Source organism: Cyclospora cayetanensis, unplaced genomic scaffold, assembly GCF_002999335.1.
Source record: "Cyclospora cayetanensis isolate NF1_C8 unplaced genomic scaffold, CcayRef3 CcayRef3_contig_51, whole genome shotgun sequence".
Classification (NCBI taxonomy): Eukaryota; Apicomplexa; class Conoidasida; order Eucoccidiorida; family Eimeriidae; genus Cyclospora; species Cyclospora cayetanensis.
Genome location: NW_020312492.1, coordinates 173,289 through 192,947, shown reverse-complemented (window position 1 = coordinate 192,947; position 19,659 = coordinate 173,289). Strand labels below are relative to the sequence as shown.

Genomic DNA, 19,659 nt, shown 5'->3' with positions numbered 1-19,659 from the left:
GTCCGCAGTTAAAATCTCTTACTGAGCAGACTACTAATTGGCTATAATTACTATATTTGCCACATCAAACTTCATTGGCTACGCAAGACTACTAGCAGACACAACCAGGGCCCTTCTGTCTTGTAGTGATGCGCGGAATGAAGCATCAGCAGTATACAGCGATTCAAAGGGCCAGCGTTCATGGGAATCGTGCTGTACCCCTTTGTGGAGGTAAGCTGCTACGTTTTTGCTAGTCTTAGTGCTACTGGAGTTAAGAATTGGTGCACTGCTCCTCCATGACCATAGCATTTAAGGGCCTGGGGCTAAGACCTCAGCTCAGGGTTACGATCGTAAAGATACACTCATACCGAAAGCTTACAGTGTTCACATGTATTATACTAGCTTCTCTAATTGGGTTGGCCTATCCAGCCTTGCAAGGCACGCATTCGAACCCTGCACAGCCAGCGTATACAAGAAGCTACATGCAGCGTGGTAGCGCAGACGCTCCATCCGTCAAAAAGGCACTATTGCCTATAGAATGTAATGCTCCCATTTGTCGCGAAGCCCACCACTTGCATGCACATTAGATGCTATGTAGACCTTACTGTGAATGCCTGAGGAGCACAGGGAGCGCAGCTACACGCACCCTAGGTTACCCTCTCTTCTCCCTAGGGGAACCCTGGGGGGCATTGGGGGGAGGCAGAACCTATTTTGAAGGCCCCCAATTAATCCTGTTGGGTTTGGTTCGAGTCTCATAGTCAAGTCTCTTGCTACAAAGGCTGAGATGGATGGTTACTACTTGTGTTTGTCCACGGTTTCGATAACCCTGAACAGTTTAGCCCAAAGGGGCTTTGGTCTTTGGCGTGCAATCAGATTGATGAAGAGACTCAGAGGAGCCCACATCTGGCTTCAGGTCTCTGGACGTTGCCTGGTGCTCTCTTTTCCCAATTCGTTTCTCCCGATGATTATGACCTCAACCGCCAAACAAAGACAATCATAACCTTGTAGAGCTAGCTGTAATGTTCCTAGCTTTGCAATAGCCATTGCACTGGAAGTAAACCGCAAACTACATAGCAGTCAGGGAACCCCTGCGATTGGGACCGCAGTCAGCCAGCTCCGTAATTGCCTAGGTGTTTAATAGGCAAGTATACCTAGGGAAAGATGCTGAAGTTATTCCTGGAATCCTCGGAACAGATAGGGCTCTTTGTAAAGGGGGCACACAGCTGGGGAGCATTAGCTGGATAGATATGGAAATGCGAGCCGGTGAGGCCTTAGCCTTGACTAGTGGCTGCCCGTGAGACTGGTCTGGAGTTCGGCCAAATGGGCCTGGGTGGGGTGATAAATGCGCGCATACGTTCACTGTGCTAAGCGACCTAATATTTTCCAGTCTCGATTTCACAAGTACAGGAATGATTTTACATCAAGGTTGCAAAGGCCCTGTCTCCGTTGTTGTAGCGCTCCCCTTTGCTCTTGAAGCAATTCCTCCATCTGCTGATCAAAACCAGCGATTCAGTAGCTTCTGCTTCACTCTTAAGCACTCAGATGCCTGGTGTTGCCCCAACTGTGCAGAATTCCGCGAACGCAGGCACCAGTAGGACTCACATGGGGACGTCTAGCAGTTGAAAACTCGCTGATGTCTACATAAAAGCGCTTAAGCAGCCTTTGTAGGCAAGCAGCCTGGAATATCTTCAGTCAATCTCCGCAGCATTTTACCAAGTGCATGATACGAGGAAGAGCCATGCAACTTTTGATATTTAGGTTATGGAGCACGAATCCATTCCAAATCTCTCGATGGCCTCACCATTATCTAGAGTTACAATGGCTTCACTGGATCCTACGTCGCTTGCCCGGCAGTTCAGAAGCTTCGAGGAAAAGGCGTTATGTGATAGTTCAATTTACGGGAAACAGCACAGGATGGCGGCATGTCTCCACCAGGAAAGCGCAGTCCGATGCAGGTTTCTCTAGTGGAATGTCACCACAGCAAGCACCCGAAGTATTGCCCACAAATATTGAAAAGTCAGCAAAATGCACTTGTATCAAGCTTGCAACAATGATTTTGAGATTTATGTGATTGTAAATTGTGTAAATTATCGCGAGTTAAGCCTCAATGAGATTGCATGAGGCTTTTCTAGGGAGCGTGGCCATAATTTCTCGAGACTTACGCAGCAAACAATATTTCCAAGCACTCTGCATCATTCCACATGCCATAGCTTTATTAAGCATGAAGTAATAAACATAGAATGGCAGGAAAAAATGCGACCACAGAAGCAAGAGGCAGACTGCCCATGCTTTGGTGGGGTCCTTCCACGCACGCATAACTACCCCAATAGCATCTTACTCAAAAATGTATATGCATGCTCTCACCGCGCAGAGCTATACAGCCTGGAATCATGCAAAAGTCTTCCACAGGAGATCTCTCCGGGCAAACATCATGGCGCCTTGCTATCCCAGTATTCGCCATGAACATATGCTCATGACTCCAGTGCGGCCAACCAGAGCTGGCGCAGTTGAACATTCTCTTTTATCGGAAACCGCAAGTCTCGCATGCCTAACGTTACCTTCGACAACAGACGCCATCACCCTCTTTCGAATGCCGAATAATGTCGAATGAATTTCTGAAAACAGTTTGCCACATTTGCATATAATTCCGTGAATCGGAATATTTCTAAGAACAGCAGCTACATCGCTAGCTGCACTGCCACCGACAGCTCAATGAGTATATCAAGAGTGTTCCTACGCTTGGCGAAGGCCATCCGTCCTCTCAACACAATGACATGACCGCTGTACGGAATCACTTGATCTTAAGGAACAAATTATCATCAAAAGTCTACCTGCTATTGCGTTAGAATGCCCAATATTCGCGCATCATCGATTGGCATTGTTGCTCGAATACCCCGATTCGAGCAAACAAGTTTCCCAACACATTTTTGACAGTTTGCTCAACAGCACACATTTCCAACCTCGACACAAAGCGCAGAAGCATTTTAACGACGTAGATCAATGAAAAAGTTATCGCAGCCTTTCAGGTATTCAGCGCATGAGGGTCTTACAACGGAATGGCCTTTTCAAAATTGATTCTAGCTCATTCAGGGGTACCACAGAGCACATATGCACACGCCAGTGCTCTCGGACATGACGTACAGGCAAAAGTTGACTGATCAGGCTGTGCATACTTGCCTGAACTGGTGAATATTATGACTTGCAAGGTGGAGGAATTCAGCCTTGGAAGATTTTTCATCTAGCTTGCGGTGGCAAAAAATTTTAAGTGATTGTTAACAAGTGTTGCACTCATGTTGTTAAAGCCTCGCGAGGGTAGCGACGCCACACGTACGGAATGCAACTGCAACACTGCGCTTCCCTATAGGGGCTGGGACTACGCGTACATTCGCTGCCCCTCTACGTCCACTGCTAGTACGACGAGCGGCATAAAACCCAGCCGACCTGCAACTGAGCAAAAATCAGTTAGCTACCAACAGTTGTGGCGCCCCAACTCGTGAGAGACCCTGTTAAGCCTGTAGGGGAAATAAAGTTCGTTTGTTGCACAGCTGTCACTTATCGGCCCGGTGCTAGCATAATCCGCTTCCTTTTGTGCATCAGTGCGTTGTGTGGCAGGCTGCTCTGACCGTGTCTTGTGGTGGCTATTTGACCTATAAATTTTATGGCTACAGTTTTTCTAGTCTATTTTGCTTTTTCCATCCCCTAATTCACATGGCATCACCGTAGCTAAGCAGCTCTTATCGGACGCCTGTTAGCCACAGCGCACCTCCGTACAGGCGGTTACGTCGCATGTAGCCACCTTGAAAGTATGGAACTAAACTCCATACAGCTAGCCAGTATGCATTTTGCCGTGACACAAGTGTGCCTATTGGCTCGGCATCGCTGAATTAGCAGTGGTACAACTTATTATAATAAATAGCATATTAGAGCTGTCCCTCTCTCCCAGCTGCACCAAACCACATCTGCTGCAAAGGGCGATTCACGGGAAGGCAGTGGAGGCGACGGGCCAGAAGGGAGGGAAGATGGTAAGGAAAGGAAGCGCTGTGCAGTCATCAGATACGGAGGATCAACCATACAGCAAGGATAAAAATTCTGACCCACACACTGATGAAGACCGAGACAGTAGCAGCGGCATGCCTATCGTTCCTGGCAGCGTATTGTCACTGTCTCCAAGCCCTGTACATATATTGCGGTTCCCTGAGTCCGCAATGTGAGTATGTTGCGGACTAGGTTCGCCGTTCCACTAAACTCTTGACCCTGTGCATTCCCCTTACTGCTACCTTTTGGGAGATTTTCGGCTGCAAATGCATGATGCCTGAAAAAATAGGAGGGACCTTTTGCTGCAAAGTGTAGAGACATGTGGTGGGCCCCCACTCTGCAGTCTCGTTACTGAGCAGACGGCCATATTGACCCACGCAGGAAAGGTGCAAAAGGAGGGAAGCAGAGGGTGTATATCTCTCTGATGGACGAGCACTAAACAGTGGCGATATGTTTTCCTGTTGCAATGCAAGCTCGTCTGAGACAAGCCAGGGCAGCCATTCAGAAGGATGATATGTGGCCATAGCAGCCCCTTCTAACTAAATACCCTGATGTCTCGCGCGTCTGAGTGCATCAAGGAGAGGCTCCCCAGGCTAGGTGGGGAAAAGGCGCAATGTGCCTGTCGAAAAAATGGAGCAGGAAATGCGAGCAGCCAACTGGAAGCAACAAACACCAGATGGTGCCAACGGGGCGTCCTCAGGCTCAAGGCCTTCTGATTCCCTAGGGCCCGCAATGCGAGGCGGACGCCCGAAGGCGTTTCTGAAAGCCGTGAAAAGGGCCCTAGAAAGGGACATAGATAGGGGCCCCAGATCCAATTAAAGATACTCAGGACTGGCCTCAGTGGAGATGTGTCAGCCTTCCAAGGCGCCGACTGCTGGTACCGCAGGGGCCTCGAGGAGTTGGAAGACGTATGGGAGCGTAAAGACGACACCACTGAGAAGGGCGGAAACGTAAAAACACCGAATTACGGCTCGAAGTCTGGGATTAAGGCGTTATGAGTTCGCGCTTACGAGGGTTGGGCTGGAGGTACCTCCAGGAGCTGTAGCGGGGGGTTCCCACTGACAGCCATGCGCCCTCTTAGAGGACCACCCCTTCAAAAACGTTGCACCGACAACATTTGCAGCAGCGTACCTGGCGTCTCCTACAAAGGCGGCGTTGAGCCATGAGTCGACCAAAATGCAGCTGATCGGCACTTGGGGCTCCACTTCTGTACATCGGAAAGCCGAGGAAGGGGGGAGCCAAGAAGCTATACACAAGAGAGGGGCTGGCAGGAAGGCGTGAAGAGGACATATAGAGGCCTAGAAGGTGGCAAGGATGGAAACTTCGCCCTTCCCACACCCCCCTATATGGCGGCAGAGCAGGTTAACAAGCGACACCCAGCGCCAGAGAGAGAGGTGCAATAGATTACCTCTGATGTAGTTCCTCACGAGCTTGCACGAAATACCACCGTCTGAAAGGTTTCTTTCCAGTCGCCGAACGCAAATGGAGCCATCCATGCAGCCCTAAACACACACAAGCAGAAACAGCGTCGCCACGCAGGCTGCTTTCTAAGCCATCATTGGTACCCTTGGTGTTGACACTGGCGCCAGCCACGTCACTGTACAGCAGCAGCTATACAACCAGGCATCAATTCTTACAGCGAGAACGATGGTGGAGCGAAGCTCCCAGGCTTCTGGGGCCTCCAACACATAAATGAAAGACAAGGGGGAAGAACAGGTTACTGCAGCCGCATCCATCCTGCAAAACAGAAGCAATTAAAGAGCTATCCGAAATACGTTGATTTTCAGCTGAGCCAATTCCACAACCGAGACACACCACTGGACAGCACAGTGTCACTCCAGCAGGCACCCTCCACTGGATGAACAGGGCCAAAGGGATTCGCAACGGGAATGTCAAAGCTTGCGTTAGGATGCAGGCATCTTTTCGCCAGTGTATCCGACAGACTCGAAGATGCATTGAAGCGTCCTGGGGCACCACATGTAGAGGGCCTTATTGGCGCTAACCACAATGATAAGATCTGCAGTGCAAAAGCATTTGCAAACAAGGGCAAGGGCGAATAAACCGCGTGCGCGCTGTGCGCAGATACATAGGGGCCGTCGCACACAAAAATGGCTTAGCAACAAAGCAGGGTGCCCGCAGCCAAGAAACAGCAGAAGAAAGGAACAGAAAGCAGCAGTGGGGAACTGAAGCAGAAGAGAGGGCAGGCGTGAAAACAAGGAGCCATCTCCTTCTCCCTTTTCTTACCTCGGTATTTGGCGTATTCCAGCTTGGTCACGTCTGTATCTGGCAGTTGCACCGCATGCACGAGCCTGTACGTGCTGAGTGAGAAGACAGCAAGGGCCCCGTCGCCGTAGCCTACCCAGAGCTGATCCAAAGCAGCCAGGGGCAAGAGGGCTCCCACGTAGCGAGAGGCAGAGGGCTTCCCAGATGCAGAGGGCCCCCCCCGGCATGCGCGCTGGCCACAGGGGGCCCTCCTGTGAGCGATACAGCAGTTGCTGCTGCCGCAGCTGCTTTTTAAGGCTGCTGCAGAAGAAGGAGTGGCTGCAGCCGCAGGAGCCTTGACCTGCGGCAACGAATTGCCTCCCTCGTCAACTTCTCTGTCTGTGTCACCTACCAAAGAGGCAGGAGGAGGGCTGCCTGCTGCCCCCGAAGTTTCAGGCGAGAGAGGAATCGATTCCAAGCCAACCGCCACTTCTGGAGATTCGGGAAGGCTTCCAGGGGGGGGGGCCCATCCGCTGGGGGCCCCTGAGGGGCCTCGGGGCCCCTTCATAGAATCGCCGCTGCCGTTTCCGGAACCGCGAGCCTCTGCATCAGGCTCCAGGCCTCTTCTTCCATCCTTGGCTAGTTGTGGATGCTCCTCTTTCTCGCTCCGTCGTTGCTCGTCTTGATGCTGGTGATGCTGGCGCTGCTGGGCTTCTGCCCGCAGCTGCTGCAACAGCTCTTGAGGCGCATGCTGAATGTAAGGAAGGCATTCCTCGCTCTGCACGAGTGGGTTGTTTGCGCTGTCTACGGAGCTCTCCCGCCCCTGCGCTCCACTTCGACTTTCCTCCCCCGATTCGTCTCCCGAGAACAGCGACTCCTCAGCTCCACCGTCCTGTTGGGAAGGCAGCTGCTCCTGTGTGTCACCCTGTGGATGCGGAGGGGCCTCGCAGTGAGGGGCCTGGGGAGGCCCCCTCAGGGGGCCCTTCCCCTTCCCACGGGGACGGGCGCCTAGCCACTGAGCGTTCCTGTAAGACGGCTCAACCTCGTATGCAGGGGGCCCCAAGGCGTCCCTCTGGCAGTCTCCCAAAACCTTGGCGCTTTCCTGTCCTCGCTCGTCATCAGTATCCTCTTGAGGCACCTCGATCTCTGCCACCGACCCCACTGCCTGAATCCCTCCAGCGGCTTGCAGGTGTTGCTGTCTCGGCTGGTGAGGAGCACTTCCGTGGAGAGAAGACGGAAGCCGCCTTGCTGCAGCTGCGTAGATCTCATCGCTGCCGCTGCTCAGCTTGCCGCAGCACCCACAGCAGTCCTGCTCTTGCCTCTGCTGCGGCAAGGGATGATGCTGTGGGTGCGACAGCTCAGGCGGGGGCAGCACAAGCAGCAGTTTAGTGCTTGGCACTTGCCACACATAAACTCTCCCCGTCACGTCTCCAGCCAGAACAAAGTGTGCGAACTCGGCAAATGTCGCATTTATGGTCAAGGAGCATATTGGGGCCTCCCACGGAACGCCGTCAACGCCACTCGAAGAAGCACCTCCAGGATTCTCCTGGGGCCCCCCTCCCGCAGGGGCCCCCTGATCCACCGAGGAGCACACCTCATGGCTGCCCTCGTAAGCGGCGTAGCTGCTGCCGGTGGAGCGGGGAGGAGTTACAGCTGCAGAGGAGGCAGGGAGGTCCGAGGCTCCTCTGCCAATCGCAGTCGGGAGGGATTCTACAGGAACATACAGCAGCAGCAGCACCAGAAGCTCACAGTGGCTCTTACCGCAGTCCGTGGCGATGGCGATTGGAGGATCGCGTCGGCTGCTTACTTTTCGTGTCGAGTTCGAGCATGAGTTCAAAGGTCTCCGCATTCACGATGAAGACCGTTCCGGACTGAGATCCGCAGAGCAGCACCCTCCCAACACCCCCTATCTTTCCTCCTCTGCAACAGGTGAGCGGCTGCGGAGGAGCAGCCCGCTGCAGCAGCTGCCCTTCGAAGGAAAAGCGCTCCAGAGAGAGGGGAGAAGCCACGACTAGACCTTGAAGCTCGTTGCGAGGGCCCTTGCACACGAAGACACCAATGACTGGACCCTGTGGAGGCACAAGTCACAGGAAGCGAGAACTGGAAAACGTGCGCAAGAGGGTACAGTCGACTTGCCCATGCCTCCGAGATACGAGGACTGAGCAAGTGGCAAGCTTCCAGTACAAGAAGAGGACGGGGGGAGAATGGGGCGGAGAGGCGACACCGGAACGAATGCGATGTTGAGAGCGTGAGAAAGCTACGCCGATTAAGAAATCCGCAACGCAACGCGCTAAAAAGATGAACAAATGCCAGAGGGACAGAAGAACCGCGAGACAGTGAAGAAGTACACAAAGTGCCGGCTAATATGTTGCGCTTCCACAGCCTACACACCGGTCTGCCTGGCTGGTTTGGAGTGCCAAAAGCCTGTGCAAGTTGAATAGCGCCTTGCTGTCTGCTGCCGCTGGAGCGCCACCGGCCCAAAGAAAAGATGTCCATCCACGTGGTGCCCTTCTTCCTGTGGTTCTCCCTCTTTGCTGCTGTTGTTGCCGTCTCTGCTGAGGATCCTGCCGCAGATGTCGGAGCTGCGATCTGAGCTACACGTGAAACGCCTGTCGGCTGAATCCCACTACAGCTGCTGCTGCTGCTGCTACTACTGCTGCTGCTGCTACTGCTGCTGCTGCTACTGCTGCTGCTGCTACTGCTGCTGCTGCCATCCTTTTCAGTGCCATTTACGTGAAGGGCCCCGTCGTTGGACGCCGTGGCAGAGGGCCCCCTGGGATGTTGCAAGTCGCCTTTAGGCTGCTTGGTTTGATCCTCTGCCGGCTCCAGGAGCTCGTCATGAACCCTTCCTTGTTGCTCTCTCATTTTCTGTCTGCGTATCCTCCTACTCACTCTCGTCCTCTGCCTCGCTCTGGCCTTCTACGTTCCTATCCCGCCCGCTGTTGGTGTGCTGCAGCGCCGTCTCTGCGGTGAGGCGTGGTCGCCGACGGAGTGTCTGGTGAAGGGAGCAGAAATTGAGGGTGACGCGCAGCCAGCGACTCAAGGAGGTCGGCCTGGGGTCCTTGTTGGGAGGAAGCCGTGCTTGTGTGCAGGCTTCAAGGGAAGCGGCTGAAGGAGAAGCGGCTCTACCTGCTGCTGTTCACTTCCCGTGGCGCTTCCAAGAGAAGAATACTCGGCAAAGACTAAACCCTAAACCCTCGGCTCGAACGCTGCAGCTGTGCTGGGGAGGAAAGCCTTTTCTGAGTGTGCTTCGTGTGAGCTGAGCTTTCGGCGTTGTCGAAAAAAGAAATAAACGTCCGGGGAATCCCACGAGTTAGGCTTTGGGGTTAAACGTTTTGGGCTCAGCAGCTGTCCTCTCTCGAGCGGCAACGGCCTGAAGAATGGAGAGCATCGTCAGACGAGGGCTTCAGCCCTCATAATGAGGTGCCTGCTAATGTTTATATGAATACACACAGGCGGAGCTGATGATTTACAGGAAAGCCTGCTGTGGCTGCCGTTCTTGCTGGCGTTGCTGCTAGTGGCGGGCCCACGCGCTGCTGCTGCAGGTACCGCGGCAGCTCAACAACAGGAGTTGTTGCTGAATTGTCTTCGAGTTGTTTTTCTCATGCGCAATCAAGGTATTTTGAAAATCAATAGAGACCCTGATATCGCAGGATTCTGCCGTGTAGCTACTGCGCTTCGGGAGTTTTCTACTCTTTCAGTCGTCTCTTGCATTTCCTTCCCGCGCACTGTCTGCCTTTCTGTGCCCTACTCCTTTTGTCTTCCTTTGCCACGCCTCTCCATCTGGCGATCTCTGTGTGTTTCTCCCTCCAAGTGTCTATCTGGCTGAGAAAGACACGAGAAGGATGGCGACCTTTGCTAACTGAGAAAAATAGCCCGGGCATCTCTGGGAATCTCCACTGCTTGCGACTGCCTGACAAGTACATGCAAGTAAATCTGAATCTGGCACACACTCCCATGATTTATCGCCAAGTTTGCGCCAGAAATGCATTTTGCTGAACGAGCTGGCTGGAGACGCACGATGCAGCGGTCCAAGCGGCACTTGATCTAGCGAGATCACACTTCGGCACTTTTGACTACCATGGCTATAGGTCAAATGAGAATTAGTTGGAAAAAATCGTTTGGCATAATTGTCTATATGTCATTTGTTGCAGAGTAGATTTAGCTCAAGCACCGCGAGAAACTGTGTTGTGTACCTGTGGGCCAGATGCTTTTTGCAGCTATTTGTGAATGTTCATTGCTTATATGGTGCAGCGAAGCACAATCTGTTTGCCCCCTCCCCGCATGCGAAAATCTTGGGGGCTGGGGGTCATTTGGGAATTAGTGCGAAATAATCGTTTAGCATGATTGTCCATATGTCATTTGTTGCGGGGTAGATTTAGCCCACGCACCACAAGAATCTATGTTGTGTACCTGTGGGCCAGATACTTTTAACAGAAAGTAATGAATATTTATTGCTTATAAGGTACAGCGAAGCGCAATCTGTTTGCCCTCTTTCCACGTGCAGAAATCATGAGGGCAGGAAAAGGGGAGAGCTGGTTTTAAACGATGCTGAAGGGTTCGTGTTTGCTGAAACGGTCCATCTAGCGTCTCTATAAGGAACCACACTATACTCCAAACTTGATGCAAACCTGGCAGAAAGTTATTAACCCTTTTAGAAAAACTCCTGCCCTCCTCTGCCAGCGCCCCTTAGGGTTTCCTATGTAAGGGGGTTAGGGACAGCTAGGGTACGCATAGCTGCACCGTCTTAGCACTCGAAGCATTCGCAGTGAGTTGCCCATAGCATCAAGCGCACATGCACACAACCCCGTTCTTGTATCTAGCTAACAGCATTCTGCAGCTAACAAACGTACGAACGGACAAACCACTAGTCAATTTTCTACTCACAGCTAGCCAGGTATAAGCCATGCAGGAGAACGTGCCAAAGTGTAGTTTTGCCCGCTGCACTACTGCCACTCCCTTAGCACAAGGGAGTACGAAACACAGCGCATAAAAAAGGGCAAAGTGTGCATTAACCAGTGAAAAAATGGAGGAAGACTTACACACTCGCCCAAAACGGAACAGGGACTAAAACAACACGACCGTGGCGGTGCCATGGCTCGCTATCCTTGGATCCCTGAAAGGTGTGAGCCTCGTGCTATGTAAATGCAGAAAACAAGTGAAGGGTGTAAGGGGAATCGAAATGCGCATCAATTCAACAGTACGTTCGTGTCTTATACAGCAATGCCTGCATGCAAACGAAGAGGGTTCGTGCAGCATAGTAACCTTTCAAGTCCGAAAAGAGACAATAGCGAGGATGCAGAGTCAGCATACCTGGGCGCCTGCAGATGTCTTTTGATAAAAGAGTCCTGGTGCCAAGTGGCAGCTTTCCAAGCAACAGCTATTGATCGAGGTACCGGGGAAAGGAGAATGACCGGGAATGCGTGGCGTACTTTGCTTAGCAACTAGCGCTGTCATCCAAACACAGCCGCAAATTCTCCCCAAGGCGATGAATCCGGCATCCCTCCCTTTATCAAACAACGAGGTCTGCATTCCCCAGCATATTCCCTTGACAGTTTTTTCTAGTATACCTTCGGTGCTCAGTAGTTCTAGGCTCCAACACTTCTACGGCGCCCTGTGCAGCGTCCGCCTCCATACAGGTCAGTTGCCTGCCCGGCAAAGTCAGCGAATATGTCGGGAATAATTGAATCTTCTATAGGGGACCAATATCGATAGTGCTGTGGAATCTCCAAAATTTTGGGGTGTCCATACACTAAGAAAGGTTATTGATATATGAGAGCATCACACAGGGTCCTACCACCCCTACAACAAACTTCTTCTGTAGTCTCCTGATGCACCTGGTAGGACCACCAGCTTCACCAAGACCAAATCTTCAGGCTCGGAGAACACAGCGGCTAACCGCCCGTGCTTGTCTGTTTTTAGCTTTTCGCATACATTCGCGGGCAGAAGCCAGCTATTCCCGAATCCCTTCACTGCTAGCGGCGGCTGCTGCCTACCAACTACCGGGCCAAATACAAGATCGCAGAGTGGCTCCTCAATGTAGAGCAGAGATGCGGGAAGCAACGGATAAACCGGCCAGCTTTCGCATTACAAACCCACAAAGCTCAAGAACTCAAACCCACCTACGCAATTGGAGTTAAGCGTGCACAGAATCGAACTACTGCAGACGAGTGCGGTTGGTGCGCCCTCTCTGCCCATCTGCCTTCGAATTGCTGTGGTGCTCACATTATGGTCAATTTTGAGTTGCTTATAAAGACACGGCAGAAAGTAACAACGAACTTCTGATCCCGATTCATAACGATACTCTTAGGGGATCCGTGGAGTTTCCATACATGAGCAAAGAATAAGTGACTAAGTTGTTGAGCCTCCGTAGACCTGGGGCAAGGGATGAAACGAGCATCTTAGGCGGGTTTGTCGAACACGGCCTTGACACTATCCTCACCCTTGACCATCGGCACTCCAGCGAAAAGTCCATAGGCAAATCAATTAGGTTCTTATTAGTAACCGGATGGCTTTGCAAAAGGGCCTAGGTTAGGCAACTTGGGCCGCTTCAGCTGCTGACAACGATGTGGGAATGGTAGTGCAATTAGATGCTCAGAACCCCATTGTCTTACTGTGATGCTGGGCCGCCCCCAAAAAGACTGTGCCTTAGCTCGTTGACGCCACAGCCCTACCCTGCGAACCATAAAAGAAATAATCGCTGATACTAAGTCCAAGATGCTGATTGTTTTAGTGCTGCATGCCACATCGGCATCTACGGCGCGCAGCTATGGACGCACGCGTGCCTTTCTTCGGCTCGCCGATGGCATGTACAGGATTACATCGTGGTGCATGGGTCCAATATAAAAGTAATGGACCATGCTTATCAGGGGCAATTTCACTCTAAAACAGCAGTTACGTGCATCATCTGTAGCGGACTGAGCCACATTTGGAAGTTTCTACTAGATAAGTTGCATTTGAAGCAGAATCAGTGAAGAATTGAGAAACTGATTTGTTTGCTCGTTATATTTCTTGCCTAGTACTGTTAGCGCATGACGATAGGATATAATGCTGTCTGCCAGCGGCCAAAAACGCTATGCGCCACTAGCTATAAGTTCTCTGGATGCTTAGAGGCTGCAGCTAGTCGCACCTTAGCTGTCCCTCTCTCATGTCGGGAAATCTAAGGGGAGCCAGACGAAAAATAGGAGACTTCTGATAAAACCAACCAATAGCGCTCGATGAGCTTTCTTTTGAATTGGGGGCTACGTGCCTCCCTTGGAAAATAGGCGATGGAGTGGAACAGTAGGCTTGCCAATCCTCGCGTTGTGCAACACGGCAGCGAGGATGAGTATCAAAGACTGTGCTAACGAGTCAGCAGGCATAATGTCCTTTTGCACCGTCGCCTCGATAATAACTTGTACTTTGCATTTAGTCCAGTGACTTTAGCAGCTCTTGGCCAATAGGGTACGCTTGTATTAACGCAAAATAAATATTCAGGTTGTCCCCAACTGCCACTCTATCCTCTGTGGCTCTCTTCATTGCGCCGCAGCACGCATTGTGGGCCAGCCGTTACCCTATTGCGCCTTCTCAGCTCGACAACTGCCTGCTTTCACTGTGCAGAGTCCGTTCGCTGAGATTCTTTTGTTTTTGCATGCACTTTCGGTCCTGGCTACTGTGACTCTTTTTCCCACAATAGGGCAAGTGTGCTGTGAGAAGGCTATTTGAGACTGCCTAGAAGCGCGCGTATCATCTGGCCTTTTTCGTAGTCCACCTTGGCATGTAGGCTATGGCTGACTGATGAACTGTAGAGATTCCTGCGAGTGGACGGCTTCCTCTGCACGAGTAGAGCCATTACTGTAATAAATCTGGCTTCTCCTAACACTCTGGGAGGAGCATGGCGGATTCACAATCGGCTGGAAGCTCTTCTGCTGTCCTCGTAGCTGATCTCAACCTACAGGTCTGATACACGAGGGCGATTATAAATTCGGAAATTGGGGCAGGGGAGGGCGATAGACGGGGCTGAGCTACACTTGATGGCTTTCTATCAAAACTGGGTGTACTTAATTAAGAATAGCATATGAATTTACGAATTGGATTTTCTGTTTAGCTTTTTTACTTGCTGCTCAGTACCGGTAGGTAAGTAAGAGAAGATGCTGCGTTGTGTGCGCTTGCGCTAGCTGCTATGTGCGACTCGCTGTCAGTGCTCGGAGTGCTTCGAAGGTGCAGCTACACGCACCCTAGCTCTAGTTCCCCCTTCATATCCGAGTGCTGAGGGGTGCTGTCACCGAAAGTAGGAAGTTGTTCTTGGAATGCATTTAATAACTTTCTATTTCAGTACATATTGGGTCTCCAGACAAAAACATGTATTTCTAGGGGGACTTTCAAGATGGTTTGTTACAGGTACTTCACAGAATTACACGCAGCTTGATACGTAGCACATTTACCTTATCACGTGAGATAATATACTACGCTACATATGATATTATACAGGTTTTGATAGGTCAGCTTCTGAATACACTATTTTTTTCATAAAGCATAGTGCAAGACTACTTTAATGGCCCATGGCGGCACTTTTTGGAGCTGGAGTAGCTGCATAAGCTCCATTTGAAGCTGCAAATGCAGCATATAGCTCAGAACAGGGAGCCGATGCATAAGACTAAGTGGCTAGAAGTTTGTCGCCTCTAGAGTAGTTGTGCTGACGAAGGCAGGCTAAATCAGTCAGTGTTACTGGGCTGCATATGTGCTCCTTTTATCACTGGATATGGAAGTAGTTTTCTGACTTAGGTACATAGTGCTGTTCGTTTTTAAGCAGCCTTTAGGTGTGCCCAAGCCGTCCCTCTTCCTCATCAGCCAGTACTGCATGGCTTCAGGCGCCTACGTTGCCGCTCGTGTGGGATTCGAAATCGTTTTAGATTATTTTCCAGGCTAGACGCAGCATGTGAGAAGGCTCATAGGCAATTGTCGCATGAGCATACGCTACGGTTTTTCTCAGCAGCAATTTACACATGCCCCTGAGAAGACCAAATCTACGAATACTAGAGCCATCCAGTCGGCCATACTGAAACTAAGCTCAATACACAATAAAGGAGTGGTAGTCATGCAATGGGAACTGGTTTGTCACTCCCATACATATGTATTTATATAGGATTCGTAATGCATACACAGCAAGACAGGAGGTCCTCAATTTTCATATAAAACTCGTTCGTCCTAGTACTTAAAATCAGTAGGTGAATTTGTGTTCCTAGTAAGTAGACTGTGATATATGTATTTGCCAGTGCTGTTTCATGTGATCCTGTAACATGCCTCCATTAGTTAGCTGAACAGCACTGAACCAAAGCAGAAGCTGTGGAGATATCATCACATATCAAAGGATACGAAGAAAAGGCACACATAATTAGCCATCGTACGCAGCAGTTCTGCAGGCGCACCAGGGTTGCAGAAGCAAAGAAGCACCCGCAACAAAAAATAAGGCGTCCAAGTCTCCTACCAGAGCTTTTCTGCGTATTATTCTTGGTTCCTGTATTGGCGCATCTGCATAATCAACTTAGAGACGCAGGGGAACAAAGCACCCATGTTCTTGGGTAGGTATTATGTAGCGTGCATATCTTTTTGCATATGTGCCATGTGAATGCGGTCAGTGTGCATTGTGCATACGTTGTGGGCGTTAACAGTGTGCGTGCCTAGTTCGCATGACTTATCGCTCAAAGAACTGGCAAAATATACCCCTTGTGCTGCCACCGAGTACATAGAGGTAGATCCAGTTCCCCGCTTGCTCCTGCGTACATTTCTATTTACGGGGTCCTTAATGCATGAATATCAGCACGAGTACACTAGCAGGTAATGACGGAATCTGGCAAGGTGCAAGAGAAACTCCAGTGCTGTTTTTTCTGTGAATGGTATAATAGCATCTGTTTATACTATCGGCATTTACACGTACAGAACTACACACCGCCGAAGGCGCAGTATATATAATGCGAGCAGCTATACCACAGTCATCTGTGCTTGTGTGTGTGCCCTTGTAATAATAGGTATATATCTTCTCGGATATCTGCATCCACACATGGAAGTACGGATATCTGTAGAACTGTGTTTGCACGAATAAAAAACATCTGGAATCAAAGTGCAATGTACCAAATTAATTGCTATGGTTTATATATTTTCTCACTGCACGAAGCAAACTACCTCAGGCTTTCAATTGTGGGTAGTGTCAGTGAAGTTGAAGATTCACAGCTAACCGTCTATACACCGCCTTTCAGGGTCTTGCAAGCTGCAACTACAGGGTGTATAGCTATTGGCTGGAAACGCACACATACTAGTGTCCAACGAAAAGCCGTAGCAGAAGCTCCCGGCAGAAGGGCGAGCTTACACCGAGCCAAATTATACATGTCGTGTTAACTGTGTGTGGTAAGTGTGTGCGCTATTTACGTAAGAAGTTTTCATTCTTTCGTGGCCATCGCTAACAATTTCTGTACCTAATGGAGTGCGTACACATTTCTTTACATGTGCTTGGCGCTCAACTACATGCAAGAATGGAAACAACTTCTCCATTTGCTGCTCATAATTGGAAGCAGCAGCGAGCGTTTTAGGAGAGCTCTTCAGGCCTTAAACATGTGGCTTTCGCAGAAGGATTTTTTTTTCATTTCACGCATGACGAAGAGAGTAACTAGTTTCATGGAGTGGGACGAATACACGCTATTCAACGTTAGGCCCAAGGCCACGTTAGTACTTTTGCTTATCAATTATCGCCTTGAATTGATTCAATAATGAAATCGTTTTAAAGGTCCTGCATATTGTTTTCCAAAGGATAAAATATACGGGAATACTATGATACATTCAGCCACATAGTGCACGCACACTCCATGGTCTGTGTACAAGTGCATCCGCAAGTCGCCCCAGCGATCACGCACCATAAGTGCTCTGTGGAGCGAATGACTTACGACATCAACACTCCTACTTTTGTAAAGTTTCAATCTTTATTCAAACAACGCTGAATCGAGAGTAAAGCTATAGGAGTGCAAGAACGACTGGCGGAGAAAGGGTGCCTTCCATATGTCTTTTCCAAAACCATCCATTTGGTCGGCCACTTCAACTAGGACCATAGAAGCTGCAATCCGCGTGCGAGCCTGTGAGACGCAGGAATGCCCTTTGCTCAGTGTGGCTTGCTCTGATGCAATCTAGCGTAGCATGCAATGAAACGGGCTAAATGTGTCAGACTCAGAGTAAGAATCTATCCTTGCAATGCAACCGATCCGTGTAGTACACAGTTGCAAGCAGAGTTCTTTCGTAGATGGCACTGTTGCGACTGTATGGCAGTTTAATCTGGTTGGGAGGAATCATATCCCTCGTGCCTGCACGACGAAGGTTACTCTCCTTGGTTGCCAGTGTTGTTTGCTGCTACTTGGTGGTATGTGGCTAAAGAAGAATACCCTGCCTGCAGTTCCGGATATAGCATGAAATTGACCGCTGCAAGGTCTAGAGACACCGGCCACTAGTCCCAAACACGAGGACTCCGAGCCAGCTTGCCTGTAATTTGCCCCTGATAGAGCGCGAGCTGCAACCAGAGGCATAAAGGTGGCAGGCATACCTGAACACGTATAGAGTCTTGAGTCAGCTGCTGAACGCCTTCCCGATGCGCACACTTGCGGTGACCAGAGGATGAGCTGGTGTTTGATCTCAACTTCGTTTGGCCCCAACAAGCTGCATATATTCGCCATGTTGCCGCCTAGTTTTCTAAGCAGTTAGATACCTAGCTATAAAGCACGAACGTTCAAAATTCAGACCATCTTGGCCAGCTTCAGCTACCCCCAGTGCTGCGAAGCGCGGGAATGTGCGGTTCCCCGTCTCCTACAGAATACCATCCTGAGACCGAGCTATTTGAGGTGGGATCTAGGGCGCCTAAGCGAAACATTTGTGGACTGGATCAATACTTCTAAGCCTTCTTTAGCGTCCTGGAGTCTTGGTCTCTTTTCAAGAGCGCGACGTGTCTGTACATCTCATTGAGGAACAGTCGACAAATGAGATATGCGTAGGGGAATGGCAGCTGGTAAAATTCTCCAATCGCTAAACAAAAAGCACAGACAACACAACCTACGAACTCTGAAAGGATTCGATGGCGCATTTTCCAGTGGGAAGAGGGCGGAAGAACTAGATTGCGGCCTTACGGAAAAAAATGAGGAGTGAGCAACATGCTCCAGGTTAACCTAAACTCAGTCAGCGTTTGGAGAACATTGAATTTCATGCTCTGAGTGGAGACTTACGTAAGAGCGGAGCGATCTGGGCTGTGGGCAGCTCGATTGTTGCTCCAAAAACGCTCGAGAGGACCCACCAGCAAATCAACGGCTGAGACACAAACGCAGCCCGCTAGCTCCCCCGCTATTCAGCTTAGGTTGCACACGAGAAGGTAACAGCTAAAGCAACACGTATCCCATGACAGCCAGAACAAGTGTGTCACGTCCCACCCACACTTCTTAGATGTTTTCATCATACGGACGCCTGGAGACCCCGACAAGTCGCTGTTTCTGTACGAAGGATAGGGTATTAGAAGCACCTTCACAGCTCTCCGCGCGAGAGGTCTAAGTGCCATGCGATAAGCAACTCCAAATAACAGTTTTTTAGTGCTGCTTTCCTGCCGGTGCTGCTGTTGTTGCTGCTGGAGCTGAGTGGAGCATGCCTCCTTGGCCCTTTCCAGCTGGTCTATACGGCGCTGTAGCCGAGTGTACGCGGCAAAGTCGGCTGTAGGGGAGAATTGCTGCTGTTGCTGCTGCAGCTGCAGCTTCTGGTGCTGCAGGGATGTTAGCTCTTTCAGCAGCTTATCTGGATCCCCTGGCCCATTGCTGCAGCGATTGCCGCCTCTCAACCCCTGGGGCCAGGTGAAGACTGGACCACCCACTTGGCAAAGTAGCCACTCCACCTGATCTGCAACGAGTATCAACATCAGCAGTATCAAAAGCACGCAAGCCCCATCCTGAAATACCTGAGTTAGCACACTAGTGTTGTCGGCCTTGCAGTTACTGCCCCTGCAAACACTGAAAGCCTTCTCAAGCGCAAACGCTTTGCACCACAAGGGGACCCTGTGCGCAAAGCCCACAGCTGTTGCTGCCTCATAGTTTGTCTGTATAGGCCCCTCCTGTATGGTGGGGGGGCCCCTGGAGATGCCCGTTGCATGGCTCCCCCATAGGCTCTCCCACGAGAAGCAGCTAAACGCCAAAATAACGGCGAAAAGGCACTTTACAGGCCCAGGAGGCCTCACAGTGATCCGCATAGTAGAGGGACCTGCGCCTTATTTATGGTGTGTGTACACCAAAAACTCAAACTCTGTTGTCTGTGTCTTCTGGGAGGTGGAAGCCACAGGAACCGTTAGCACGTTTTGCGTCCCTTCATAGCATATGGATGAATACATTTGCCGAATTCACATCATTCTTTTTCAATAGAGACCTTCAACTAAAAATCGGCACCTGCTAGAGA

General features: G+C 50.5%; 2 protein-coding genes across 2 annotated transcripts; both read right to left on the bottom strand.

The window, feature by feature from the left end:
* Window positions 1-4,865: 4,865 nt before the first annotated feature.
* On the bottom strand, window positions 4,866-9,081 carry LOC34618597 (collagen alpha-1(I) chain). The gene is made up of 11 exons (XM_026334864.1): window positions 8,608-9,081; window positions 8,024-8,285; window positions 7,616-7,899; window positions 7,001-7,411; window positions 6,406-6,871; window positions 6,259-6,339; window positions 5,959-6,031; window positions 5,652-5,751; window positions 5,423-5,516; window positions 5,146-5,221; window positions 4,866-4,947 (listed from the first exon to the last, which is right to left on the bottom strand). The coding sequence occupies exons 1-11, from the start codon at window positions 9,079-9,081 to the stop codon at window positions 4,866-4,868; spliced, it is 2,403 nt and encodes an 800-aa protein (XP_026190649.1).
* Window positions 9,082-18,429: 9,348 nt separating this feature from the next.
* LOC34618598 lies at window positions 18,430-19,456 on the bottom strand. The gene is made up of 2 exons (XM_026334863.1): window positions 18,647-19,456; window positions 18,430-18,555 (listed from the first exon to the last, which is right to left on the bottom strand). Exons 1-2 carry the CDS (start codon window positions 19,454-19,456, stop codon window positions 18,430-18,432), a joined length of 936 nt encoding a protein of 311 aa, XP_026190648.1.
* Window positions 19,457-19,659: the final 203 nt, after the last annotated feature.